The 25,823-nt window shown below is 41.0% G+C and overlaps 1 protein-coding gene across 2 annotated transcripts in view; it reads left to right on the plus strand.

The window, feature by feature from the left end:
* Positions 1-2,316: 2,316 nt before the first annotated feature.
* Positions 2,317-25,823, plus strand: part of LOC120741650 (adhesion G protein-coupled receptor A3) — a 174,752-nt gene continuing 151,245 nt past the window's right edge. The window contains exons 1-2 of one of the 2 annotated variants that reach the window (XM_040044624.1): positions 2,317-3,367; positions 24,422-24,493. In XM_040044624.1, the coding sequence (XP_039900558.1) occupies positions 3,150-3,367; positions 24,422-24,493 (290 nt within the window). In that variant the 5' untranslated portion in view covers positions 2,317-3,149. Of the gene's footprint in view, positions 3,368-23,246; positions 23,252-24,421; positions 24,494-25,823 lie in introns of those variants that run through there. The other variant, XM_040044625.1, reaches the window with a different exon arrangement.

Here is a 25,823-nt window from a genome sequence, read left to right on the forward strand (position 1 = left end):
GAAAGTTTGAGGCTTTGTTTTTCATTGAGGCAAGTGTGGCTGTACAACTGATTAATAAATCTTTGTTCCACTCTTTTCAGTCAGATGCAATGGTCCGTCCCGCTGCGCATTCACAAATACCAATTATTGTAGTTTTAAATTTCTTTGTCTGTGAGACTGAGAAATTAAACAAAACAATTCAGTAAATGAGAATCTTATAGTTTATATAACTTTTGTTTGACAGTTTGTTGGACTTGACTCAAGTGCAGACTTATGATTCCACAACTTTTCTGGGTATTGCCCTTAATGCAGGCCCCACAATTTTATTTTCTAAGTCATATAAATATTACATGACTGCTTTTCACATGCCCAAAGAGCATTCGCTTTAAATTCACCTGTATGTTTAATTCAGGGATCATTTCAACCGTCGCTGTCTTACTTCCGGCCAAAACACAGATGGGGCATTATGGTACATTTTTATTACTCTTTCACACCCTTCAGATAACACCAGTATTAACGATTATGAAACTAGAAACCACCTGTCACATTTGCTTAAAGCTAAAACAACAATTTTTTTAAGTGCAATATTCCATATTAACGGAACAAGTTTGAACACCTCGAGCCTTTATCCGAAAAGTCATGGACTAATAATGAGTAACTCTCATCCTGCTGTACCCTGGCCTCTTCAAGTTCAGCAGGTAAATATTTAGTGAGGACTGTGATTGCTTGCAGCCAGGGTCTATTCATCTCTGTCACAGAGTAATAATGGAGAGCTGTGAACACTAATGTGCACGAGGGAAAACACAAGAACATGCTCTGCAGACAGACATGTTTGCGTTGCTTGACCAGGATTGACTCCATCACTTCATTGTGCACTAATGAGGTTTTATTTTGAGTTAATACTGCAGCACTATTTTACAATAATGTTCAGCGGGATTTCATAGTTTCAATTAAAGTTGTTTGTGCCATTCAAAAGAGGCTGTTGGTGTGAAAACATAGCCGCTGCCAGACAGGAAAACCTTTATAGAACACACTCGAGTACATGGATCTGTTTTCCATTAAGAACATACAAGTAGCTCAGTGAACAGTCATGGCTTGCATCCAAGGAAAGGTTTCCTTAGGGTCTATTAAAGATGGATCACTTCAAATGTTGATGTCAGCTACATCAAGTGACTTTTCTTTGGCTTCCCCAGAGGTCAGCTGGTGGGTAAGATTCTCCTCTGCACTTAGAGGTACGAGGTAAATATACATCTGTGTAAACAAATGTGACTGACAGTCTGAGGCGGTGTCATGGGAGCACAAGGGTCTCCATATGTGGATAAACAGAGAAGGGAAGGTTGTGTCTTTCTCAGTATAGCATGCTCTTATGGAGAGAAAGGGAGTCCATGTTTGCCTGTCAAAACGGAAGAATAGGAAACACGGGCTGCTTGCAGGGTCAGTGGGAGCGGCTTCAAACCCTCCTTTGTGCTCTCGGGCCTGTGCCGGAGACAATGTGGATAATGAGGGAGGATTTTGGCCCAGGGTGCAATGCACACGGACACACAAACACACAGGGGAAGCACCTCACCCTGGCCCCGGGGAACCTAACTAGCCAGCTGTCTCAGCTTCTGTCCCCCTGGGGCCAAGCCCTCTGTACAGATTATGCCCCAGAAAGAGACGAGATTGATGTCACTGGATACATCGTGTGGGCTGTTCAAAGTCACTATTGCTTGATAAGAATAAGTGCACATTATAGGACAGGTATTGGTCCACATTGTTTGCTTTCTGTCTCAAGAGGAATCAGATGACATCTTGGATGGAATAAAAAAAACAAACAAACTAAAATTCAGCTCATCAAAGTTAATCTAATTTCAAAGAAATGCCCCATTTCACACTCTCTTTTAAGTACCTCTAAATCCTAAAACATAAAGACATTTAAAGTAGTCTTTTCTGTATTTACTCATTAATCATCTTCATGAGGCCAACAATCCGTTACTGTGTCAACCTTCCAGCTCATATTCTTAATTTATTGCCATCAGTGAAATGAACGCCAGGTTTACAAGTCTGTCCTCTGCTCGTAAAATGCCAACATCTGCAGCAGCCTCTCACTGCAGCAAATCAAAGCCGAGCAATATGGAAACTAATGAGTTAAAAAACAAGATTCTACTTTCGTTTAGGGGGCATGTAAAATAGTAGAACATCATGTTTCCCAAGATCACAATTCAAGACATTTTCCCCCCCGAAAATGTGTGTTTCGCCTGTTCACCAGCGCTGTGGCTCATTTTCAGTTTGTGTACAGGTCACGGGAATTGGATACAAACCGGTTCCTTCGTCCCTGAGTGACTGAAGAGACTAAAACAAACAGCAGCACTTTTCATCAGGCAGTGTAAATGTTTGTGTTTGAGAAATCATGGGTCTAGAGGACCTCCGGGGACTCTCTGAGGTGGCAAAGACGAGAAAATGGTTTAATTTAGCCCATCTGTGATCCCACTCATTGATTATTATTTAGATGAGAGGGTGGGCTTCTTCCCCCTGTTGCTTTCAGTAAGCGCAATCCGAAAGAAAGAGAAGCCGAAAGTCTTCAGGACGTTATCTAACGGCCTCTTGTAGCAATGAGACGTTTATGAGCCCACACCGACGCCTGTAAGGACTGGACGGGGAGGGACTTTCGGGACACCACATGCGCAACAAGTCCAAGGGCGCATAAACTGCGTGATGACAAAGAATGACAACACGGCATGCAGCGGTTTAAACAGAAGCACTTTAAATGGAGCGTGAAGGGAATATTTCTTGATTTCTCCATGCTGCCAGCGCGAAAGGTAGTGTCGCCGAAAAGTTTGACTTTGAAAACGCACTTTTGGAAGTTTTCTCCAGAGCACATGACAGAAGCCGGCTTGTAAGACTGTTGTTCAGAAATGCCAGCATTTAAAACCCGCGATGTTTAACTTTATTCCTGGTTTAAAAGCAAAAAAACAGCGAAAGTATTCAGCTCATTACAGCGCAGCAGGTGACGAGCGGGGTTTGGGATCTGGACTTCGGCTGAGGAACGGAGGAAACTTTATTGTAACGGGAGTCAATGTGAAATGGTCCCTGTTTGTCACAGAAGCTGGGACGACATCACTTGAAAATAGCGGGTTTCTTTCCTTTTTTTCCCTTTCTTCTTCTTATATTTTAAGTTATCTCAGTCCACAATGAGGGCGCTGACTTTATTGTGCGTAATAGTCCTGCTGTGCAAGTCGAGCCTGAGCAATAGAAACTGCCCGGATCTGATCATTGACAGCTGTCACTGCTCCGTTGAGAGGTCCAAGGAGTTGAGCAGGCAGCAGGTCCGAATCAAAGTTGTGTGCGACGACGTGGATCTGATGGACACCTTACAGCCCAGCTTCTTACCCAACAGGACCGTTTCGCTGTAAGTAGGAGCAGTCAAGACTTTCACGTCACTAATATAAAGCCCACACACGAGGTAGTGTGTGTTTGTGAGACTCAACATATAACGGATTATCAGGAAGAAAACAGTGTGGGAAAAGTGCAAAGATAGTTTTATTTCCTCTATAGCCCATTTCATCTACAGGGTCCCCGGGCCCCGTTAGGGCATCTGCCTGCATGAACAAGAGCGTTAAGTGTTATAAATTGATTCCACACAGTTAAACAACTTTGGCATAATTTACCAGTAAGTCATTTATCGAGTTGCAGAAGAATAGTACACATCAAAGAATAATGTTACCTTGTACTGTTACCATAAATATGTTGTGAAATATGTGGTTGGCAGCCAGCCTTTCTGCAACCTTATTACATTATTACCATTACTGCCCCCGCCCACCCAGCCCCACTGCATTAAGGATGCCACTGAAAGGTCACTAAACTTACCCACGATGCACTCTTCTAACAAAATGATTTTAAAAAAAAAGTTACACAACAGATTGGTTCCAGTTCAAAATCAGAGTGCTAGCAAAGTCGCTGAGGTAATCCCCACAGTCATGACGCATAATAAGTAAATAATAATGTATAATGTAGTGTACCTACTATTCTTCTTTATCTGCCAAACCTTGATTTAACCTTGTAGTAACTTGCAATTTAAAGAATCTCTTTGTTATCATATTCTGTTTTCCACACTGTAACTGATTTCTGTGATTAGAACAGGAGCGCCAAAAGTAAGATACTATTATAGGTTTATACGGTTTATACGGGCATCCAGCTGCCAAAAAGTTTCTGTTAAATATACAGAAATCTTTTTACACTGCTCCGTTTAAAAAAATAAAATCAGGATATTATTATTTCCTGATTTTATTTTATTGATTTACTCTTATTGCTTATGGTTAAAGAAATGAGGCCTAATTAATAATTAATATAATTAATTAAATAATAAAGAGATTTTATAACTGGAAAAACTGGTCAAAGACAGATCGATAAATGAAATGAGATCACTGTTAACTCTGATGATCAGTCTATTATTTGGATGGATTAATTATACAATTTAGCAGCATTTTTTTTTAAATTTTCTTAATTCAATTTTTTAAATAGCAATTCTAACCCTTTTAACAGTTTTTAATGTGTTAGTCTCACATTTCCCAAAAGATCAGCAGGTGAAGAAAGGAGAGATATATGTACAAAGAAATGCAAGAAATGGGTTGCACATACACACATATCAATAGAAGGAATGACAATCACAAACCACATCACAAAAAATGGTCCAGATGAGATGCTCTAGGTTCAATAAGTTCTGTAATTCATTCTGTTCATATGGTGCAACTCATTCTGTCAGCATTCTCAGAATGTTTTCTGGTGGGTTACTGGGAATTAATCCATCCTGAACTCTGCTCTGATGAATGACAGTTTTACATTACAGTCTTATGCATTGGCAGAGCAGGAGGCATTTACTTCCCTTCCTGTTCCTGTACTGACGGGGGTGTTTAGTATGCTGTAATGAAGAGTGATCACTGTTTGTCTACATGCTGTCTGTAATTTCAAAAGGGAGAGAGCAGAAGCTAGTCCTTGTAAAATCCTGCTCTTATTACTAGATCACTAATTCAAATAATAGTTTGAAAAATCTAAATCTAAAATCTGTGTTTCTGGACCCACTTTGAGATCTACCTTCCCCCTGTTAGTGACAGTCAGACCTCATCCATTGCTCACATCTGCATAAATCGTTCTCCCTACCCTCGGTGCTGTTTAGAGGTGCAGTTACCTTTACTGTATTGAAAGTCATTCAAACGTTCATAGATTTTGCTCTTCCACACCATCTTGGAGAAACCTCTCTTAGTATTCATCTGTGTCTCTCTTGTGGATGAAATAGCACTTCAAACACTTGAGGGGTTGATAACTTTCCCCCCCACCTGCTCCCTCTCCCCTTCTCTCTCTGCAGGTGCACAGATTGACGGCAAGATTAATAGACTGCTTTATTCACGGAAACTCGAGGTCTGCCTTTGGAGTGTAAAAGCAAATACTTAATGTAAAGGCCCTTGACAAGTTACAGGCGACTACTCATTCTGAACCACAAGCATAGTTGATTAATGGCAGCACTTTGCTTACAGCAGTTTATCTGGAGTGGTGTTTGTTTCCGCGCAGGCAGAGCTGCTTTTGTTTCTTTTAAGTGGGGAATGGTTAAAAAGCTTTGTTTTATCCTCGGCGTTAGTAAAAGTGGAGGCGTTTTTAAGGTTTCACAGGTACTAACGAGGTTTGATTTTTTTCTAAGCGGTCTACACAGAAAGATAAAGTAAGGTTAACCTTCACAGTACACAGTAAGGAAGCATCAAACTACAACTTTTCGACGCAGGTCGAAGCGTCTCCTTCTTTCTGAGTTTGCCTGAGAAATTCGAGGTAGTGTGTGAGCTGTGCTATGAGCCCACATGTACAAGTAATTCTACACCTCACCCAGCACTATTCCTTGGTGAACTCCATCTTACAGCAGAGCTCTTACCGGCCAGGAAGCAGTTTTCCTGCGTTAGGAAATGTGACCTTTGTCAGGCTAAAGTGACCTCCCCTGCGTGCTCTTTTGTTTAGATGTGCTGTACAAATAAACATATATCAGGGGAAGCATGTACATACCAACCCCCCCCACCCCCCCCACCCCACCCCCACCCCATAAACTGTCAGCAAATTTCCCAAATGTCCTTCGGCATGCTCTCTTTATTTTCTCCTGATCTCACCACCTACATAGACAATGAACCCCTTGTTGAGCCATTTCCTCAATGACAACCTGAGCACAGTATGTCACGTTCAAGTGTACCAGCCCAGATCCGAGCACCACTTCTGATTAGAGGCACAGATTGTGCTTTGTTGGTTTTCTTTTTGCGTTTCAGTATTGTATCTATAAAATGTTTATGAGGAACAAGCCCTGCAATAATGCGGCGCCCTGCGACTGCCAAAGAAAAACAACTTAACGAGCAAATGAAAGAACATTTGCATAAACGAGAGAGATGAAAATGAACTGTATGAGAGAGCGTGTCAGTAAGTCTGTGAGCCGCACAGCGCCCTCGATTAACACCTCCGCCTGTTTTCCTTATCGTCCACGGGGAGGGGTTGGAGTTGAAGAGTTTAGAGCTTGTCCTGACAGCTCTGTTGACCTTGGGACCTATCTGGTGTAATCGTTTCAGCGGTGCGCCATTTCACTGCAGAGAGTAGCGGCTGAGATCGTTGCTGACACTTGTCTTAGGCAGGGGTCCAGCAGGACCACGCCTCGCTCATCTCAGAAAGAGGAGGAATAGATTGTGGAAGAGATGCATGGATGGTTGTGGTAGGGGGAGATGGGAGATTCAGAGTAAAAAAAGCAGTTAAAGGACTTAAAGGAGTGACAGAGAGGATGCTGGGAAAGTGAGGATGTCAAGTGTTTGGTAGAAAATCACCTGAGGGCTGAGACTGATGATGAGAGTGATACTGAGCAGATGCGACCACTGCAAACAGTTGGGATGTGGAGGTGCTTGCACACTCCACACTCACAGCTTACTGTAAGTGAGCTTGTGAGTCTCTGCTCTGCTGGAATCTACATCCAAAGACATACTGCACATACAGTGCACTTGCATAATTGACAACTTTTAATAAACATTACAATGTTTGTACTGCTGCTTTTCTCTCTCTTGCTGAGTTGCTTTGTTGCAGCCTGACCCGGGTCGTGTACTATTTGCATATTGTTTGAATACTCATATATTACCTGCTGAGAGTAGCTCAACGTGTGGAAGCTTAAACTGAGTTTCACATATTTTTCAGCTGACTGTTCTACAACCACACTTTCTCCTGTGGTCCTGTGTGTTAACATAGTACAAAACAGGCAAGTCAGGCTGCAGTTTCTTCACATGTTAGAGTGGTATGCATGGATCTAGAGCCCAACCAATAAAGGACTTTTAAGACTGATACCAGTACCAATAATTGGTCAATTCAATTTAATTCTGTTTCATTTAAATAGCACCAAATCACAACCTCAAGGTGCTTTATATTGTAAGGTAGATACTCTACAATAATACAGAGAAAACCCTTACAATCAAGCTACTCCAATCACAGTGACAGTGGGAAGGAAAAACTCCCTTTTAAACTTGGAGAACCATGCAGCAGAACCACCCCAGGCAGGGGGAGCCATCTGCTGTGATCAGATGGGGGTGTTTGGAGGAAGATAAAAATGAAATATTCCAACATGCGAAAAATAAACAGATTGCAGCAGGTTGTTGTGTTTACATTAGATAAACAAATAGTTAGCCAATACCCAATAATATCAGATCACTAATAAACTGGTTGGGGTCTACTTCTGGAAGGAGTCACTGGCTCAAAATAAATAGTTTAAAATATTCCCCTTCTCTCCAAAGGCAAAAATGCATTAACAAAGTTGTAAAGAATGGTTTAAGGTGTCAGGGGTTGCCCTGATCCAGTATTTGACACTGGCCAACATCGTTAGACTGAATATAGAGAAAAAAACGTGCCGTCTGATTCATTAGCTTTAACTATCATTTAAATATATATTCCATAACACAGCACAAAAAAGTTCCATAGGTAAGGATGGCAAAACAGCCAACTAAAATGTATGACTCTTGTGTGCAAAGGATAAATAAAAGAAGGAGCAGTATTATTTACGGTCATGTTACTGTACAGACTGTATTTCTTCATTCAGGGGAATAAAATACTTGTTCCACAGTCTGAGCATGATGTTTTCTCCACGGCGAATTAAGCAAAGTGCATGTTAACAGTGAGTCAGTTTGTACACTCAAGCACATTTCACAGTTGACAAAGCTGTCAGTACTGCTTGCAGCACATAGTAGTAGTAGAGACAGAATATTGTCCATACCTTGATTTCAGTACTCATGAAAAATCAGAAATCCACACTCTGTTGCTTTATTAGAATTAGCATGTAGTTCACCCAACAGGTTGGTTTTCAACCTGTAATATAATGTTAATACTCAAAGTGTTACTCTATGAGATGAGTGGCTTTGAAATGAAATGCATTCAAGTGTTCCTCAAAACAACGTTTCTGTCTTCTACATGCTAGAAAGTGATGAAGATGCACCCCAGCCCCAGTCTGATCCGATGTTATAGAAATAAACCAAAAAACGTTCTTCTGTTATGCAGTGACTGATTTGCGAAGCATAAAGTTTTTTTGTTTTATGTTGTTTTGTTTCTTTGATTTTTTCCCCCTTATGAAAATAACTCATTAACCACAGTGGTCTTATGTACTCTGAATCCTGTAAAGGATTTGTTATTATGAACTTCAAGTAAATAAATTCAGAACTTAAACAATGTTCAAGAAAATTCTAAGACACTTTTATAAATTAAATTAATATGTGCAAAATTCTGAATGTCATATTTTCAGTCAGTTTGCCAATCAAATAAAAGTCTCTTTATTGTCCTTTAAATGGTGCCACATCTGTAAGAAAAATGTGTTTGTGGGTTGAGCAGCAGAATTGAGTTTGTGGGTTACATCTATGAAAAACCAATGAAAACGCAATGTCAGTGCCAAACAGCTTATTCTTCTATTAACTCTTGTTTTGAGCTTCTGATACCTCAACTGCAGTCAGGTTTGGTGCCTTAATAGCAGCACTGGTGAGCATGGATCCTGCTATAGCATCAGTTGGTGTCTGCTCCAAACACACCATGTTGGACTGATCTGGATAGGTCAACTTTCGGCTGATGTTCCACAAAAGCAAGTTACAGCATTATTTTTAGTGAGTCCTTATATCATCTCCAAACTGAAGGCCAAATTCCATATAACAGGGGACTATAACATGCCAGATACAGGCTGCGAAGCTGGCGTCCCAAGAAGATGACGCTACAAGAAGACTGTTTCCTCACCCTGTCAGAACTTAGGAACTGTAGGCAGTCTTCTACAGATTTGCAGACAAGGTTTGCAGGACAATATGGCCGACAGCTCTCTACCCAGACAATACAGAACAGAGTGCACGCAGCCAATCTGTGGTCTTAAAGGGTTGTCAAGAGGCCTGCTGCAGCTGCCCTTGACCGTCGGGCCCATTTGCGCTGGTGTCAGCACCATGCGCATTGGAACCTGAACATTTGGAGAAATATGTTCAGTGATCAGTCCAGATTCTGCCTACTGCAGTTGGATCAACATGTTGATTACTGCATAGCTTTTGGTGGCAGCATTGTGATGGTGATGTCACTGGAAAAACAAGGCTTGTTATCATTGGAAGCAACGTCAATGTTAAACGACATCAAAATTCGATTCTGCAGTTTTGGCAAACCCAATATCTCCACAGTCTGGGACCAAACTCTATCCTCCAAGCTTTGTATGGTTCTTCCAGAGCTATTGAGTCATCTGTTTGTTAAATGAATAAATAGTTAAATTGCCAATATGTCTCGATCCTTCAGATTTCAGTGATCCAATCCAACAAAAGGCACCAGAGAAGACGGAGAACATTTGACAAGGTCTTCACGAACACAGCTCACATACTCAATGCTGTTGCTCAATCCACAAATGCGTTTCCCTTTTCAGTGTGGCACCATTTAGGGGGAAATAAACAGGCGTTCATCCTTAGTGCGTCATTGTCTTTCACCCACATCTACAAACAGGGAAAAAGGCAACTTGTTACATTAAATGCTGGCATTTCAGCCAAAAAAATCCCTTTTTAAATATCCATCTCATATCACACAGTAAATGGTTTATTTTTTCTTCTTTCACGTGGAGCCCAGTATTGTCCTTGTTGCAATCAGTTTCCAGAGTTAAGAGTTCAGCGATAATAAACAAATATAATTGCAGTAGTGCATTATTTGTCTTCATGTTGTTTTTAATATCTTAATTAAAAAAACACAACTATAATAAAACGTTTGTGATTTACAGAAGTGTCAGCTGAAATTGATCTTCTTAATTGGTGCATGTTCTCACACATTGAGCTCCTTGAAAGCCTGGTTGTTCTCCAGTTTGCCAGAGAGAAAAATGAGGGCATCTGGTTTGGGCTAAAGCCAAATCTGTAGTATCCTCCTCTGTGGACCTTCGCCACCATCATCATCCTTTCAGTTGAAAGACAGGAGGGATGTTTGTGGTGTCAAGAGGGAAGTGATCAGGGTAGGGCAGTAGCTCCCTCCAAACCACTACAAGAACATGTCAGTCAAAGTGCTGGCAGGGAAACATTGGAGGAAGCGTGGCTGTAAAATAGCGGGTGGATTTTAGATTAATGCGCTTCTTCGCTGTAGATGGACAGGTTGTGATTAGCATGATCAAAGGATTGAGAAGTTTATATTGATCTGCGTTGTCACTGTGAACAAATACTGGATGTCAGAGCATTTTATTTTTTAGTATTGCTATAAATATAATTCTGTATATTCGTTACCCCCCCATTATATTCACTCCGGCTCTTTTCTTCCTTGCTGTTATTCCTTGGGGGCTTTTCTCGTCTGCCGAGGTGCTGTTTGTGCTCTACCCTCCTCTGAGTTCTGAGTACTTCTGCATGAATATTTCATTGCACACATAGCCTGTCCATATACGCCTGTGCATTAACTCATTGAACAACCTTGTGAGTGCACAACACATCGGATCAAGACATTCCGAGTGTTAAATGCCTTAAATGATATGACATTCAGATCCACAGAGAGCTGGATGTTAATCTAAAGAGATGTGACCAAAATGACCCTGATAAAACATGGTGTATCTACTATCTCATGCTGTGAGGAGTCATGCCAATCTCTTGGTCTTTCTGTCTCTTTCTACTGGCTTTTCTCATTCTTATCTCCACTGATATGGAAGAGTTTTAAAAAGCAAAAGGTTCAGCTTTAGTGCACTCACCAGTATCAGTCATCAAAGCTTCAGAGGGTGCAATATTTTAGATCCCCAGCACTTCTATCTTCGCTGTTGCCAAGGACCTCTTTCCTCATGTTATCCGTGTGCTCAAGAACAACAACATGGGCATTGAGCTGCTGCGTATTGGAAACATTAACAGAATATAGAAGATGTAGCTGCAGGGACGTCAGGACTGCCATGTTTGTTTGTTGGAGCTTATTGTAGGAATTTGTTGGTTTTTAGGCAGAACTAACATTTGCTTCACAACTTGCTAGCTGCTATTTTAATAATTAAGAAAAAGTTGATTAATGCTCATATTTGGATTAGAGTGTGGTTTACAAGCTACATTCATAAACTGTAAAGCTCAATTCAAAGCTAATTTTACCTGCTAATTAGAGGGTAAGGTGGTCACCATGCTAGAATTTCAAACTCGATATCAATACCCAGGAAAATACTCTTTACTTCTACCATCCATCCGCTTCTCCTTTTCAGGGTCACGGGGGGTGCTGGAGCCTATCCCAGCTGTCACAGGGTGAGAGGCGGGGTACACCCTAACACACAGAGACAGACAACCATTCGCGCTCACATTCACACCTATTAACACACCTATTTAGTAGGGGTGCAACGATATTCGTATCGATATTGAACCGTTCGATACAGTGCTTTCGGTTCGGTACGCATATGTATCGAACAATACAACATTTGTAATTTATTTTATCAATTTTCCTTCTGACGATGCTGTCTGTGTTGAGCGCTCAGTGAATCTGTGTTCGACTACTCCGCCTAGGCTGCACTGTCGAGCGCAGATCCACTGAGCGCTCAACACAGACAGCATAGTCAGAAGGAAGAGCGCAGGGCAAGCTAGCGAGACAGAAGTTAAGCTCTACTTGCAACAGGCAAATTGAACCTCATTCAGATCTGGCGTTTGGAATTATTTTGGTTTTCATGTAACGTATGACCCTGAAGGTAAGCGAGTCATGGACTAAAGTAAAACAGTATGTTGGATGTGCCACGCAATGCTCAATTACATTGGTGTGAACTAGTGTGTTAGCGCAGTTAGCTCGTTAACGTGTTTGCCGTCTAGCCCCATGCACGGGGCGATCGGCGGTAGCTCGTTAACAGAGATTTGCCGTGTTGTGGCGTTAAGGTCATTTCAACGAGATTAACCTGAAAGCACTAGTGGGAACACAACGAATATGACTGCACATTTACGCCGACATCATCCTAGTGCAAAGACAAGTGGAAGCAGACAAAAAAAAGCAAGCATGCTACTAACTTTAGCCGAGTCATTTAGACAGCTGTTAGCACATGATTCTCCTTATGCTGCTGAGAATATAGCCCAGAAGAAGCGGATAGTATAGCTTTTATTTTGGAAAGAGCCATTTCTCTGTAATAAACTCTCTTTTCCAAAGATGAGTGATTCCTCAATCAGATACAGGGCTCGCAATATCGCTAGCCCGACGTCCCGGAGCTAGCGATTTTTTCAGTCGGGCTACCAAAATCTATCTCTTCCCTGCCCGTCGGGCTATTGTAGGAAGGAAAAATATATGTCAATGCTTTTGCATTCTTTCAGAAATGTAGCTGGGTAATTATGTCATTGGCATCGGTGAGCCACTGTCAATATGTGACATATTGAAATCGCGTTTGAATTTGCGCTTGTTTTTTTGCTTTCACTTTGCAATCGTGCGAACTGTGTATAGAGAGCGACAGCACTGATCTGTGAGTGATGATAATTTCTGCACCAATTCCTCTGACATCGTCTTATCAATCGTTAGCTTACTATGCAAACATGACAAGTGAAATCTCCCGCAGCTTAAACATGTGAGAGGTTGATCGCGCAGAGAATCGCTGAGCTTATGTGAGTGAGCGTGTAAAAGCATTTCAGTTCTGCTGAGCCAAATAAGACAGGTCAGGGTGAAGAAGTGACAGCCAAAGAAAAGCTTACCACAAAACGGAGAAGTTATGACAAATCAGACTATAAGGCAAAAAGAAAGTGCAGCTTTATGGTTTCATGGACAAAATAATTTCTGTGGCTGCAATATGACGAGCTAAATAACCAGGGCTGCACATAAGTGGTCCGCAGGTGCGCATTCGCTGTCAAAATAAAAAACACGCACAAGGGTTAGGGTTAAATTTAAAAACTGTACTTTTGAGTTAAAATATATTTATAATTGTAATAAATGACAAATTAAAAATGCATGAACATTTTTTTTGTATCGAAAAAATATCGAACCGTGACACCAAAGTATCGAACCGAACCGTGAATTTTGTGTATCGTTGCACCCCTACTATTTAGATTAATCAATTAACCTATCCCCACAAGCTGCATGTCTTCGGATGGTGGGAGGAAGCCGGAGTACCCAGAGGGAACCCACGCAAACACAGGGAGAAAATGCAAATTCCACACAGAACGACACCAGTCTGACGGTGGAATTGAACTTAGCACCTTCTTGCTGTGTGGCAACAGTACAAACCACTGTGCCACCGCGCTGTCTTTTTGCTTCTTATTCTTCTTTATTTTTTTAGCTCATGTAAATGTATTCAGTAACAGCCCTGTTCATTTTCGAGTGCTTCTGGAGACCTGGCACCATATTTCATTGATGGTTAAGCAGGCTGCCACCATTTCTGCCTATCTGCTGGTAGATGTCTTCAATTTGGGTCTTTAAGGGAAGCAAAACTCTTTTTACACTCTAATAACTGTGCCTGTTAAATTCCATTTGCTACCTAGTTCCCACATAACTGTTATGATTGTATTATTAGAAGGAGCTTGTTAACCGCTGTTTTAATGACAGCTCAACAGTTGGCTAATGAGGGGTAACTGCTAGAAGTGAAACAGTAACATTCTTGCTGTTTAATACTTAGGTGTTGTTGAAATAGGGGTTTTGCTGACCACACAAAATTCTTCATAAAGACCAGGATGTTGGTCTCTAAGGTGATCTGCAAAGTTTGTGGTACTCCTGTTCATGTGTTCAGCTGGTGCTGGGAAATCTATTTTGCAAATCTTGGCCATGCCATATTTTAAAACGAGAGATTAGCCACAGTCAATCAAAAGTCATTGGCCAGTTATCAAGCAGTTTCTCAGGCTGCCCCCACCCCCACCTTGTCAAATGTCATAAAGGCTTGAAAATGAGAATTCAGAAACCAGTGAGTGATGTCACGGTAGCTATCGTACACCCATCTGTGGTCAGCATATCTGAAGAAAACCTAACATTGGTCCTTAACAAAATCTAAATGGGTGTAAATGAATGAATAAATAAATAAATAAGTCACTATCTGTACAGTTGTGTTAAAGGGGGAAACTATGGAGGCCAAAACTTTTTTGTTCGTTAAAGTTCTTACAGTGGGCATTTTTATCAATAGAGTTGATAAGAATTGACATGCTTTTGGAGCCAGTCTCAAGTGACCACTCAAGTGCGGTTTTTACCACTTCCATGTTGGCTTCATTTTACAGCCACAGTCTTCTTAATAAATAGCCATTACTCAATCTAGTTACCAGCAAATGCCAATGATATTGTCAAGGTTTCTTCAGAGGCTACAGATATATCACTTAGAAGCTGGCTTTCACACTGGCTGCCTGAAAATCTCTCTGACCGCAGTTGACGTGGTTCAGGTCTGATCAGTTCTGCTTTAGACAATAATGATTCAATGATCGAGAGTTCATGACCACTGGAGCAGTCGCTGTAAATCCTACTGTAGCATGGAAAAACCAAGAATGTGTCAAAACCCAGACCTACTACCAAAAAATATTAAGTAAAGACAAATACAGTGTCTGCCAAGGATACTTCTTTGTGCTGCTCTCCCTGCCTCCTTCATACGCCGCTGAGTAAATACTAAAGTTACTTAAAGGGCCATAAATTTGAGAGAGCAGTGGAGGCCAGCTTAGAAGCATGTTGTCTTTACCCCGTTTTCTGACTAACTGTACAACAAGGTGATTAAAGCCCTGATGTGTGCTGCTTCTGTTGCAACGTGTGATCCCAGTGGGAATCGTATTAGCTGTTCTATTTGTCTCACAGGAGCCTTGGCAGGCTTTTATCAGCCCTGTGTGCTAGATTATGAGCGTATGCCTGCCTCTGTGTGTGCACGAATCAGGGAGTCAGTGTATCCATTTGTGTGCATATGTAGGAGCCCTGTGCTTGCATATGTGTTTGTCACTCAGCTTCTTCACATTTTTCTCCACTCACTCAACACAAGTCACTGATGCTATATGTCTATGTCTGTGGTGAGCCTAATAGTTAGAGACTGCTTAGGCTTCCAGTCACGTAGCTTCAGCATTTAGCAATGCCTGTAATCACAAAAAACTAACTTTTAAAAAAATGCTTATTTTTTCTATTGAACTTTTCCATTAAGTAATTTCTCGTGATGTGGCCTTTTTCGTATCTAAATATTATTGCTGGTTAATATATAATTCGGTAAATGAACTTTTGAATTCTTAGCTTACAATAGTGTAAACTCAAATCTCTGATCTCCAATCGCCTTTATGGCTCAATCAGACTAAAGTTAAAGTAGAATGTCACGCTTCTTATGAATACGAAAAAAATTTAATTGAATTTTTGTGGTGATCAGTTGGTTGTCCTGAGGTTGAGCGAGACTGACTGAAGTCACTCTGAGACTCAAAGGTTTGCAATTACCTGACTGACAGACTATCTACTTTATGAACACAGACTGTTTGCTGATATGTTGCAAACAGTCAATCTGAATCCGTCTGCAGTCATCAGTGCAGAGTGTAGAGCTGTTTATAAGGTGGTACACTAGAGGTGATGTAATCGGAGGTTATTGTTGTGCTGGTTCTGACAACTTATCAAATTATGAAGTCACATAATTAAAATCAACAAGACATTCCTAAAGGTTAATTCCAAATTTAAGATATGCAATATTTTGCCCTAACAAGAAGATGAAATATTGCTGTGCTGTTCAATAGCAAATAGGGCAAACCCAGCGAATAGGGCACTTTGCACAAAAAAGGAAAGCAAGCGAAGACTGCACTCTTCTCTCTGATTCACTCTGATCAGAATGAAGAGCATCTAAGGCATCTGAAAAACTATATAGTTGCATGCAATAGATAATAATAAAGATTATGATAAGAACTTACTTTTTTGGAATTCCCCAACTGAAGAACTCAACTAAACAGAACTTTCTCTTTTGTGAAAGATAAAGACAAGATAAGCTTCATTTTATTGCTTCATATTTAAATCAAATCACAAGAATAACACAGAATAACACCTTACTTTATAACATTCTGTAAACACAAGCAAACAAATCTGACTAACTGATCTGCAACGGTAGAACGGTAGATTGTGTCTCAGTCAGATGACCTTCACCATCATTTAGAGGCCATGTGAACATCTGTTGGTAGCTCCTAAAGCAATTTTCCATCCAAGGTCAATGTTAGTAGATGTGAAATATGTTATTTTGGTTAGCCCTGTCTAGTAACTTGATCTTCTAAAAAAACACTGGGTTTGGCTGTTTGAAGAGAAGTGGCTTGAATCCTCGAGGCCAGCAGATCTAAATGTTTGCCATAGTTTAGATTGTGATCTTTACTCCCTTTGCTCCTCATGATCGGTGTGTTGGATTACTTCCGTGGGAGCTATTTTCGTTTCTATTCCTCCATAATGATATAGCTGAATGTCTTTGCTCCAGCCAGACTGGTTTCTAGAGCACTGACTTTGTTCGGCCTCACAGAAATATCCCAGCTGTGGTGTGGAGGGAGATTAAGAGCAAGAGGTCCTGTTTAAAGGAAGAATTTTCTTTATATTTGGCTAGGAAATGGAAAATAGGTGAAGCTATTTATTGAAACATGTCCAGACATTAGGCAGCTTTCTTGTCATTTCTTGAAGTAGCTCTCCGAGCTCCTTTAGGAGGACATTCAAAGCTCTTTTTTAGATATTAGCTGCTTTTTTTCTGTTCTCTATCAGAATGATCCTAAACTGCCTCAGTTATGTGATTGATTAGTGTTCTACTGTGTGTTTTTCTGTCAGGTTTGCGTTTACAGAGACAGTGTGTTTACAATCATTGTCACGTTTAAAATTAAGCCATAATAAAAAAAAAAAATCCAGAATGTTTTCATTTATTATTATTATTTATTACATGGTAGATTAGACTATAATTTTCTGTGTTTATAGTCGCATCACTTTTAACATTTTGACAAGATCCCAAACACCATTGGAATGAAATGCAGTTCTAAACAATGACAGAGCCTTCAATTTGTTTTACAGATGACTGTAAACAAGCACTGTCATACCTCTCTGCTGACGTCCTCCATACATACTGGTGACAGTCATCAGTTTTGCCTTTTACCCCTGTTTCCAGTTCTTAATAATGGCTCTTTGGCAGCCATCCTTCCACTGAGACTATTTCTAATAAGGCTTAGAAACAATAGATGGATCAACTAAAGGTCCAGACACGTCTCTCAGGTCCCGTGTCAGGTCTTTGCTGGATTTTTTTTTACTTCTCAATGACATGACTTTTAGATACCGTTCTTAAGCTGTACATAGTTTTTCAGGTATGTCACTTTTTATCCTCAACTTGTTCACGTTCCTCAAATTTTTTAAGAGCTCATTGCACACCATGCTGAGATATGTTTTCAGCTAATGGCTCTTTGGGAATCACCTTGTTGGGAAAAGACAAAGCAACACACAACAAAAGCAATTTTATGCCTGTTAAACTGTGTTAATGGGAACAAATGATATGTTTTTGCAACAGGCTGCTAATAAGTGCCCAAAGAAACATTTAAAAACCTGTCTGATATGTGTAGACACAACACTTACTTATCTGTTGAATCAGATGTCTTTTTATTCTTGAATTATTCCCAGGTTATGTCCAAAAACTTAAAAAAGACCTTCAGAAAGTCTTAAGAACTATTACTCAGGACCACTTAAAAAAAAAAAATGGGGGTGGCTCAAGACTTTCGTACAGTACTCAGTTCTCATATTTCTCATCAAAACCTTGGCATTTTTATTTGAAAAATGACTCCAGTGTGTATCAGTTATCAAAATACTGTCACACAAATTTACTATCAATTAACTAATCAACTGTTTAACCTTCTGCAGTGCTTCAATCTTCCAATTTTACGCTCGCAAACTCAACATTCACACAAATGAATGCCCTATGCCATGTGGGAATTTTGTGAAAATGCAGCATTTACTAGATAAACTATACACATCTGGCTGTGGTTGGCGCTGGAACACAGTAAGCAATGACATAGACCATTTGCTGCAGCCCACAGAGACAATACTGAATCACTTCTCCTCGCTGAAAGCAGCTTATCCACAGAGAACATAATTGATAATGTAAATACAGAGTTGGATGGCTCCTCCACAAGTTTGTCATGGCCTGTTTACATAATGTTCAATTCTGTTTTTCCTGTGATTTCCTGGACGTTGCGCAGAGGCCCGAGATAGGCATGCAGGGGTCGGCAAGCAGGCACATCCACACAAATCCGCACACACATACATGCAGCATAACACAGCACAGGACACGCTTGAGTTTGCACAAACAGTGGCTGCCTGTCCCTGAGTGGGACGTCCGTCCGCAGAGGGAGGTGTAGGAACAGAATGGGAGACACTGGAGAAAACACAGCGACAGCAGTGAGTGTCTCAGCTCGACCACCTTTACCCTGCCACATTGTTCATATGTGGCTTTAGAAAAGAAGCGCAGCAGTTTTGGCACAATTTATAGTGCTAGCATTTAGAAAAAGCTCAGGGAATACCAGAATCAACTCCACCTGGCCCTTCAAACTGTTTGAGCTCTTTGGTTATCTTTCAGTAATTCTCTGTGTGAAATATTGTGATATTGACCTGCTCGGTTTTCCAAGGAGTTTCTCACCATGTCCGGCTGCTTCCATGCTGGCTTGTATCTGCTGCAATTTCCTGCATGCAGAGAGCTTTTGTCAAGACGAATTCAAACTGACACAAACGCAGCAGGATACTGATGTTTGGATCAACAACAATAGAAATCCATACAAACTCTTGCTTACTCACATTTGGTGGTCTATAAATCTCGTCCAATCTGACTCAGCTTAAAGGATCAAATTTACAAATTTACTGCACCACTGAAATACTCTCTTTTGATATTAAAGTGCACAGGGTGCAGGTATTTTCGTGACTGGGCTTGTTGTGCAGGTCTTTGTAGGAGTTTCAGTTTTAGAGTGGAAAATCAGAAAGGTCTGATAAAGCAATTCATTGCAAATTGCACTAAATTTAATGCATTTAACTTTAGGTCATGTGTTATTTTGCACCAGGTGTGGCTGTGATAGTCGCCCCTAGGAATGCTGATATACTCAAAATGAGTGAGAACGAATTTGTATATAGTGGATAGCTCAAAGTTACACTGTAAAAAAAAACTAACGTAATTTTCTGTGAGCATATTATCCGTTTTTTAACAGTTTCTGTATGTAGTTGTAATTGTGAACTGTAATTGTTATTTGTAACATTCAGTTATGGTTGAAAAATTAATCGAGAAAATTCCTTCATTTGAAAATGGCACGTCATAAAATCTTCACCTTTCGTGATTTTTTTTCATGCACATATTGCCATATTGAAATGACTGTCAAAATGCAAAAATGAATGGGACTCATACACTTCTAGACTGATCTCTGATGTCTAATGGGTTTTATAAAAAAGTCTTCCTAAAATGAGAGAATTGCTTGCATTATTGCACATAACACAATAACAGCAAGTTCATCGACGCACAGATGGGTAAGTATTTGATGGTAGATTATGTTTTGTGTTATTCTGCACATCCTACAGATCAGCTGTTGCAGATTTCAGGTTTACACTATGTGCTCCTCTGATTTATCCAGAACATAAGCAGCCCTCAGCAATTTCTAACAGAGAAGTTTGCATTAAAAAAAGACACGAAATTACCATTAAGTTGGCTCTCAGTGATCTAAATTGCCATTGCTGTTACTGGAGACTGTTTTATTTTGATTACTAGACTGCTTGTCCATTATCCAGTCTGCTTGTTTTGATTTGTGAATTTAGGTTTTTAGTAAATTAGCCCATTGTTAGTTGAGCTGATCACCCACAGAACTTTTTTCCCCTTCAACCCATGAGTTAATTTGGCCCTACACTTTCTAATTGACTGATTTTGCCAAGCCCACATAAATTGCAAGCCTTTGAATTTCACCATGTCCCAAAACAGTAGACACAGGGCTCAAGTAATAACTACACTTGATGTAAAAAAAACAAACAAAACAGTTTTGTAAAAGTAAAATAGCACAAAATAAAAGTGAGCTAAACAGGACGTTTTTGGCATGGGTAACATTTAAATTACGTTTTTACTGATAATTGAGGAATTAGTTCAGGTGAGATTTCAGTGCAGACAGATATTTGACAGCTGATTGGCAAATCTCATATAGGGCATGTTATTTACATTGCTGAGCAAGGTTAGCAACCCACCTCCATTCCAGCTCCTCCTCCTCTGCCATGTCTGACACAATCAGTGTCTTTTCTGTCATGTTAATGCTGCTCTGTTCTGTACCACCGACAAGGTGTGCTCTTCCTCCCACAAGCAGTGGCACATAGCAGATGGAAAAAAGTGGTACTGGCACAAATGTCATATATAACTACGGTTAACCATCTCTACTATGCAAAACATGCCCATGCTCCTCCTTATTCCATACTGACGCTGATCATCAGCTGGTGACAGTATGACTTCGTGCGGGTGACGAGCAGCTTTGGCCTCAGTCTTCTAACACTAAATTCAGTGGACTGTCAAACGACAGTCGTTCGTACAGCAGATAAAATAGATTTTCACTTGTTGGCTGGAAATGAGAAGCCTACTGTTTACTTCCATGTGAAATCAGCTGTCATATCACTGTTTAAAGAATTACTGCAAATTTCAAATGATAAATGTGCCTGTGGTATCAGTGTGTAAAGTGCTTTGTGCAACAATGGAACGCTTGACAGCCATAGCAGCAATAACTGGATGGAGGGGCTTAGTGAAAAGTCTATTATCTCACCCGATTATTTCTATCTTTTTTGTGCATTCTCTGTCTCTTGTATTGGCTCTGCGGATTTTGTCCCGCCGGATCTTCCCACTAGTTCTCTGTCAAAAAAAAAAAAAAAAAAAGTCATTTTGGAAGTAATAGAGATACGATCTCCTTGGAAGTTCGCTATTGGTGGAGGCCCAAATATAAATACAAGCTTAGATGTTGACACAAATTTGCTGACATGACTTTGCGTCCATCCTGGCCTTTTGCTGAGAGGGGACTTCCTGTCATCAATTTAGCTTTTCCTGCCAAGACAACTGTGAGCAGAAAGAGGTGCTTTCCCCAAATATCACCCAGAAGCAAACTTGTTCAATTAAATGAGACAATTCTCCAGTGCAAGTGCAAAAAATGGCAAGTGCAAATATCATTTTTTAACCTTTCAGTCAAAAACAGAGAGAAATCTTTATAGAATTGTTTATTCTCATGACCAAAAAGACCAAATATTTATTTCCTGTTGTGAGTTCATGCCTAGTTTGCATGTCTGTTTGTGCCTTCACAAGTACATTTTCATTGTGCACACTCTGCACCCTGAGCAGTTTGGCCGGCGATTTGCCCGTTCAGCACAATGCATTGTGGGATCCCGCTGCTTAATCCTGGGGTTAAAAATGAGCATGTAGCCATAACGAGTGCACTGTCATCACAGAAGAAATCAACACCACATTCTAATTGGCCCTCTCTCCTTAAACCTGGGTGATCATTCCCACAGCCCATTGTGTTAAAAGAAGATGGGAAGGTAGTGGTGGAAGGTGATAAAAGGATCTGACCTTGTGCAAATCTGCCACTGTCTATCTGTCTGAATGTGTGTGGGTAAGTGAGTGAAGTGGCCATTGGCTGACAAGAAGATACACAACATGCAAAGGAGAGCTCAAGGCAGCAGATCACATGGGTATGTACGTATCCACAGCATCACAGAGCGAGAGAGAGCAGCCCTGCAGCAGACGATTTAAGAGCTGGCTGGAGAAATCAATATTTTAGCAGATATAAAACCTTGAATCTCCATTGGAGTTGTATTTAAAATTATGTGAGTGTGGGCTGCAGAATAAGCGCTGCGTATATCATCATCCCCCCGACTCTTGCACCATAGCCTACAGCTATGTGTAAAGTTGCATCTGCATCCATGTGTCTGTAAGGGCAGAGAAAATACCTTCTTTCTTTTTTTTACCCCAACAGTACCTATAAATACTATTACCTTTAATTACGCAAATTAAATGTGAATGAGAAAATTATGTGTATTAATTTCAATAAATGTATTACATTTATTGAAATTTTTACTTTCATTTTGTTAGTTTTTAGTTTTTTGTTGCTTGACACTAATTAGCAGGTGTTTGCATTCATATAATGTGTAACGCAATTAATGCATTCATATTGTTCATGGAAGCTTGGTTAGCAAGTTTGCTAGCATTAGCTAATAACAAGGAACCCACCAGTCTGTTGAAAAAAAAAAGCCTCTTTAGTCACTAAACAAACTCACAAAACGACACAAAATACTAACGCAGAAGCAAAACTGATGGATGATCACACGGTGGCTACCTTCGTCTTTTTAATACAGGCTATGTAACTGTTACATAATAAACAGTGTCTCTCCTTTGAGCTCTGTTTGTGCTTTCATTTTTGCATCACTGCTGTTTTTTGTGCTGAGGTTAAAAGATATAAAGTAAAGGAGAAAGTCAACAACCTCTGTGATCTGAAACTACAAAATAAAATCACAATTCTCTGTTGGTTTTTAGCTACAAGCAATCCTCTTCACATAGACAGTGAGTAGTGTAGTGAGTAGTAGTTTCTAATTTATAAAAGCTTTAATCTCCTTTAACTGTGTCTGTGTGGTTGGATATGATTGATTGGCACCAGGCTTCTGAACTGAGACACAAACCCTAGGTGTGGCGTGGCGGTGCAGTAGTTAGCACTGTCTCAGACTGCCAGGGAAGTGTTTGAACCCACTGGCCAGCCTGGGCCCTTTTGTGTGGAGTTTACACGTTCTCCCTGCCTGTCACCTCATGACCTCATGGGACAGTCTCCAACCCTGAATTGTCTAAATAGAAGAATAAAGGGATAATTGGTGCATTGTAACATACATCATGTATTACCACCGTCTCGCTGTTTTAAGGAAATCTGAGGAAATCTGTATAATGAAAAAAACTCAAAAAGTCTTTATTTGCCAGTTTGCTCATGGAAGTCCGGCTTGAGAGAGAGATTTATTTCAGAGTGGAGCCCTGAACTACCTGTTCTTGTCTGCTGTATCGTTGTATTTCCAGCAGTAACTGGTTCAGAGGTGACTTTGTGTGGTCATGTTATTCTCGACAAACATAGCAAAAGTAATTACTGCAGCGGGCTTCGAGGAGACTCGGGCCCTTATCTGAAATGCCTCTCGCACCCGCAGCAGGCGCCCGAGCTTTACGTGGTCTAATAAGTCACTCTGGGTTTTGTTTTGTTTTTTCTACAGTAAAAAAACACCACCTGATTACCTTGATATGCCCCATGTGTGTTTATTTGTTTTAGCTGTGCTCATTTCCGCGGATAGATAACAGAGGTTTAACAGAAATACCGCAAGTGTAGCGTGCGTTAAATTGGATTTTCCTACGTTTTCGCGACACGATAAGGTTGTGTGCGTGTGTTTGTGCTTTCAAGTACTCTCCGAGAAGTCCTGTCCAGGCGCTATTTTTCTATTTCCCCCAAACACATGCATCACTCAGAGAAACATAGTTTCTCATTTTACATCCAGCCCAGACATAATTCATCCCCAAAAAAGGGGGGAAAAAGAGAAAAAGCAGTGATGGCTGTCATAGAAATAATCAAAACGGAGGCACTGCGTCTCTTCTGAATATTAATTCATCACTTAAAGATCCCTGCAGTGCATTTCATTGATTTGTTTGCTGTTGTGGTGTGAGCAATGGATGACTGAATTGTGCTGACCTGGCGTTTCCTTAAGCTTTTCTATTAGGCCGATATTTTGACATGAAGGAGTGCAGGAGGGGGCGTGTGGGGGGTGGTGGATGGCTTGGATCATTACACATCTTAACCACAAATGGCCATAAACAAGTCCAAAACGTGGCTTGGATGAGTAATTTACAGCCACAATCTCATCAGGCATAAATCCTTATCTCTTGCCAACATATTGACAGGCAGAGGATAAACAATTTATCAGCCATTTGAATAAGTAATCTCCCCCAGCTCTGTTTTTGTGATATTTACAAATGCGCCTCCTCTTACTTGCTCTGCATGCTCACCTCGACTTCTCTCTCTCTCTCATATCTTTTGCCCCTAAACAGAAACCTGAGTAACAACAAGATCTCTCTGCTGAGGAACGGCTCCTTCTATGGCTTGGCTGCCCTGGAAAAGCTGTGAGTACTTAAATCAAGCACTCTTTAATGTTTTGTCCTCCCCAGAGTCCTAATAGCTGTCATCGCAGCAGCAGTATTGCACTGTAGCTGGGAAAAGGCAAACAGGGGACATGGTGGGAATTAGGAGATCCTTGTCAGGTTTTACCCTGCAGGAGGCTTGCCAGTGTGGTTTTTTTTTCTTTTACCTTCCAGCCCTTGCGCTTAACCACAATTGCCACAGTAAATGTCCTAAAAGCGATAATATATAGCATCATATTAGGGACTAATGCAGTGTGAGATCAGGGTGCTCTGACAGTGTGACTGACTGTGGCGGGCCCGTGTCGATGACTCTCGCACCATATGCAATCTCCCAGAGGGCTGTATTCATACAGCCTGATGATGAGCTCCATGATAGCTCCTCCTGTGTCCCCCCCTGAAGTCAGCTATTGATTGCTTTCACCTCCGTGCAGCCCAGTGATAGCTGCTTTTCTACCTGATGGTGACACAGACACTGGCTGATGAGGAAATCAGAAAGGGGCTGAAATCACACAGAGCGGATGGCTTGATAACTTGCTCTGTTCAGTCAGTCATTCCCAGAGGTATGTGCATGTGAAAGCACACATATTAAGCTCACCACTCGCGCCAAAACACACACACACGCGCACGCAAACTACATCAGTGACTGCTGTGAATATTATTACAGTCAGTTTTGGCCCCCGTCTCCGCCGACTGCTGACTGACAGTTAAATTTAGATTGGAATAATGGCAGCGGTATAATTTTGCCTCTCTTTCACTTCTTTTTGGGTGGCTGTGTCGCCTGGTGACCTACAGGATGGTGTCACCTGTCTCTCCGGGCCTTATTAGTGCCATTAAATTGTCCGGCTCTCTTTCCAGTTCCATTGGAGTGATGGAGATGATGATTGCGAGGCTTTTAAGGACATTCAGCCAAAGGTCTGTCGCGCCTGACCTTTTGGAGCAGCAGTTTGCGTGGCCTATCCCTTCCTTCACCTCACTCCCTTGGTTCAGTCTTTCCATTCTTCCTGCCACATGTAGCATTTGGCAGAGATACGCCTGTTGCTGGAAGCTGATGCCAAACCAGGTAGCCTCAGTGAGTTGAAAGTGGCGGCCAGCTGTTCCTTCGTCTGGCACAGCCGACTGACTGCCTTCCTGTACGGCTGGCTGACTGAATGGATCTGAGGGTTGTGGAGAATTGGCAGCTGATTGACAAGCTTAATAAGGCATGTGTATATGTTTGCACCACTCTTGCTGCAGCTGCGCTCTCAATGTTCTTCAACAAACAGACCGTTTGGGGCAGGAATGGAAACTTGGATCCCACTGCAAGTTTTTTGTT

The sequence above is a fragment of the Simochromis diagramma genome, unplaced genomic scaffold (genome assembly GCF_900408965.1).
Source record: "Simochromis diagramma unplaced genomic scaffold, fSimDia1.1 OVJJ01000486.1, whole genome shotgun sequence".
Taxonomy (NCBI): domain Eukaryota; kingdom Metazoa; phylum Chordata; class Actinopteri; order Cichliformes; family Cichlidae; genus Simochromis; species Simochromis diagramma.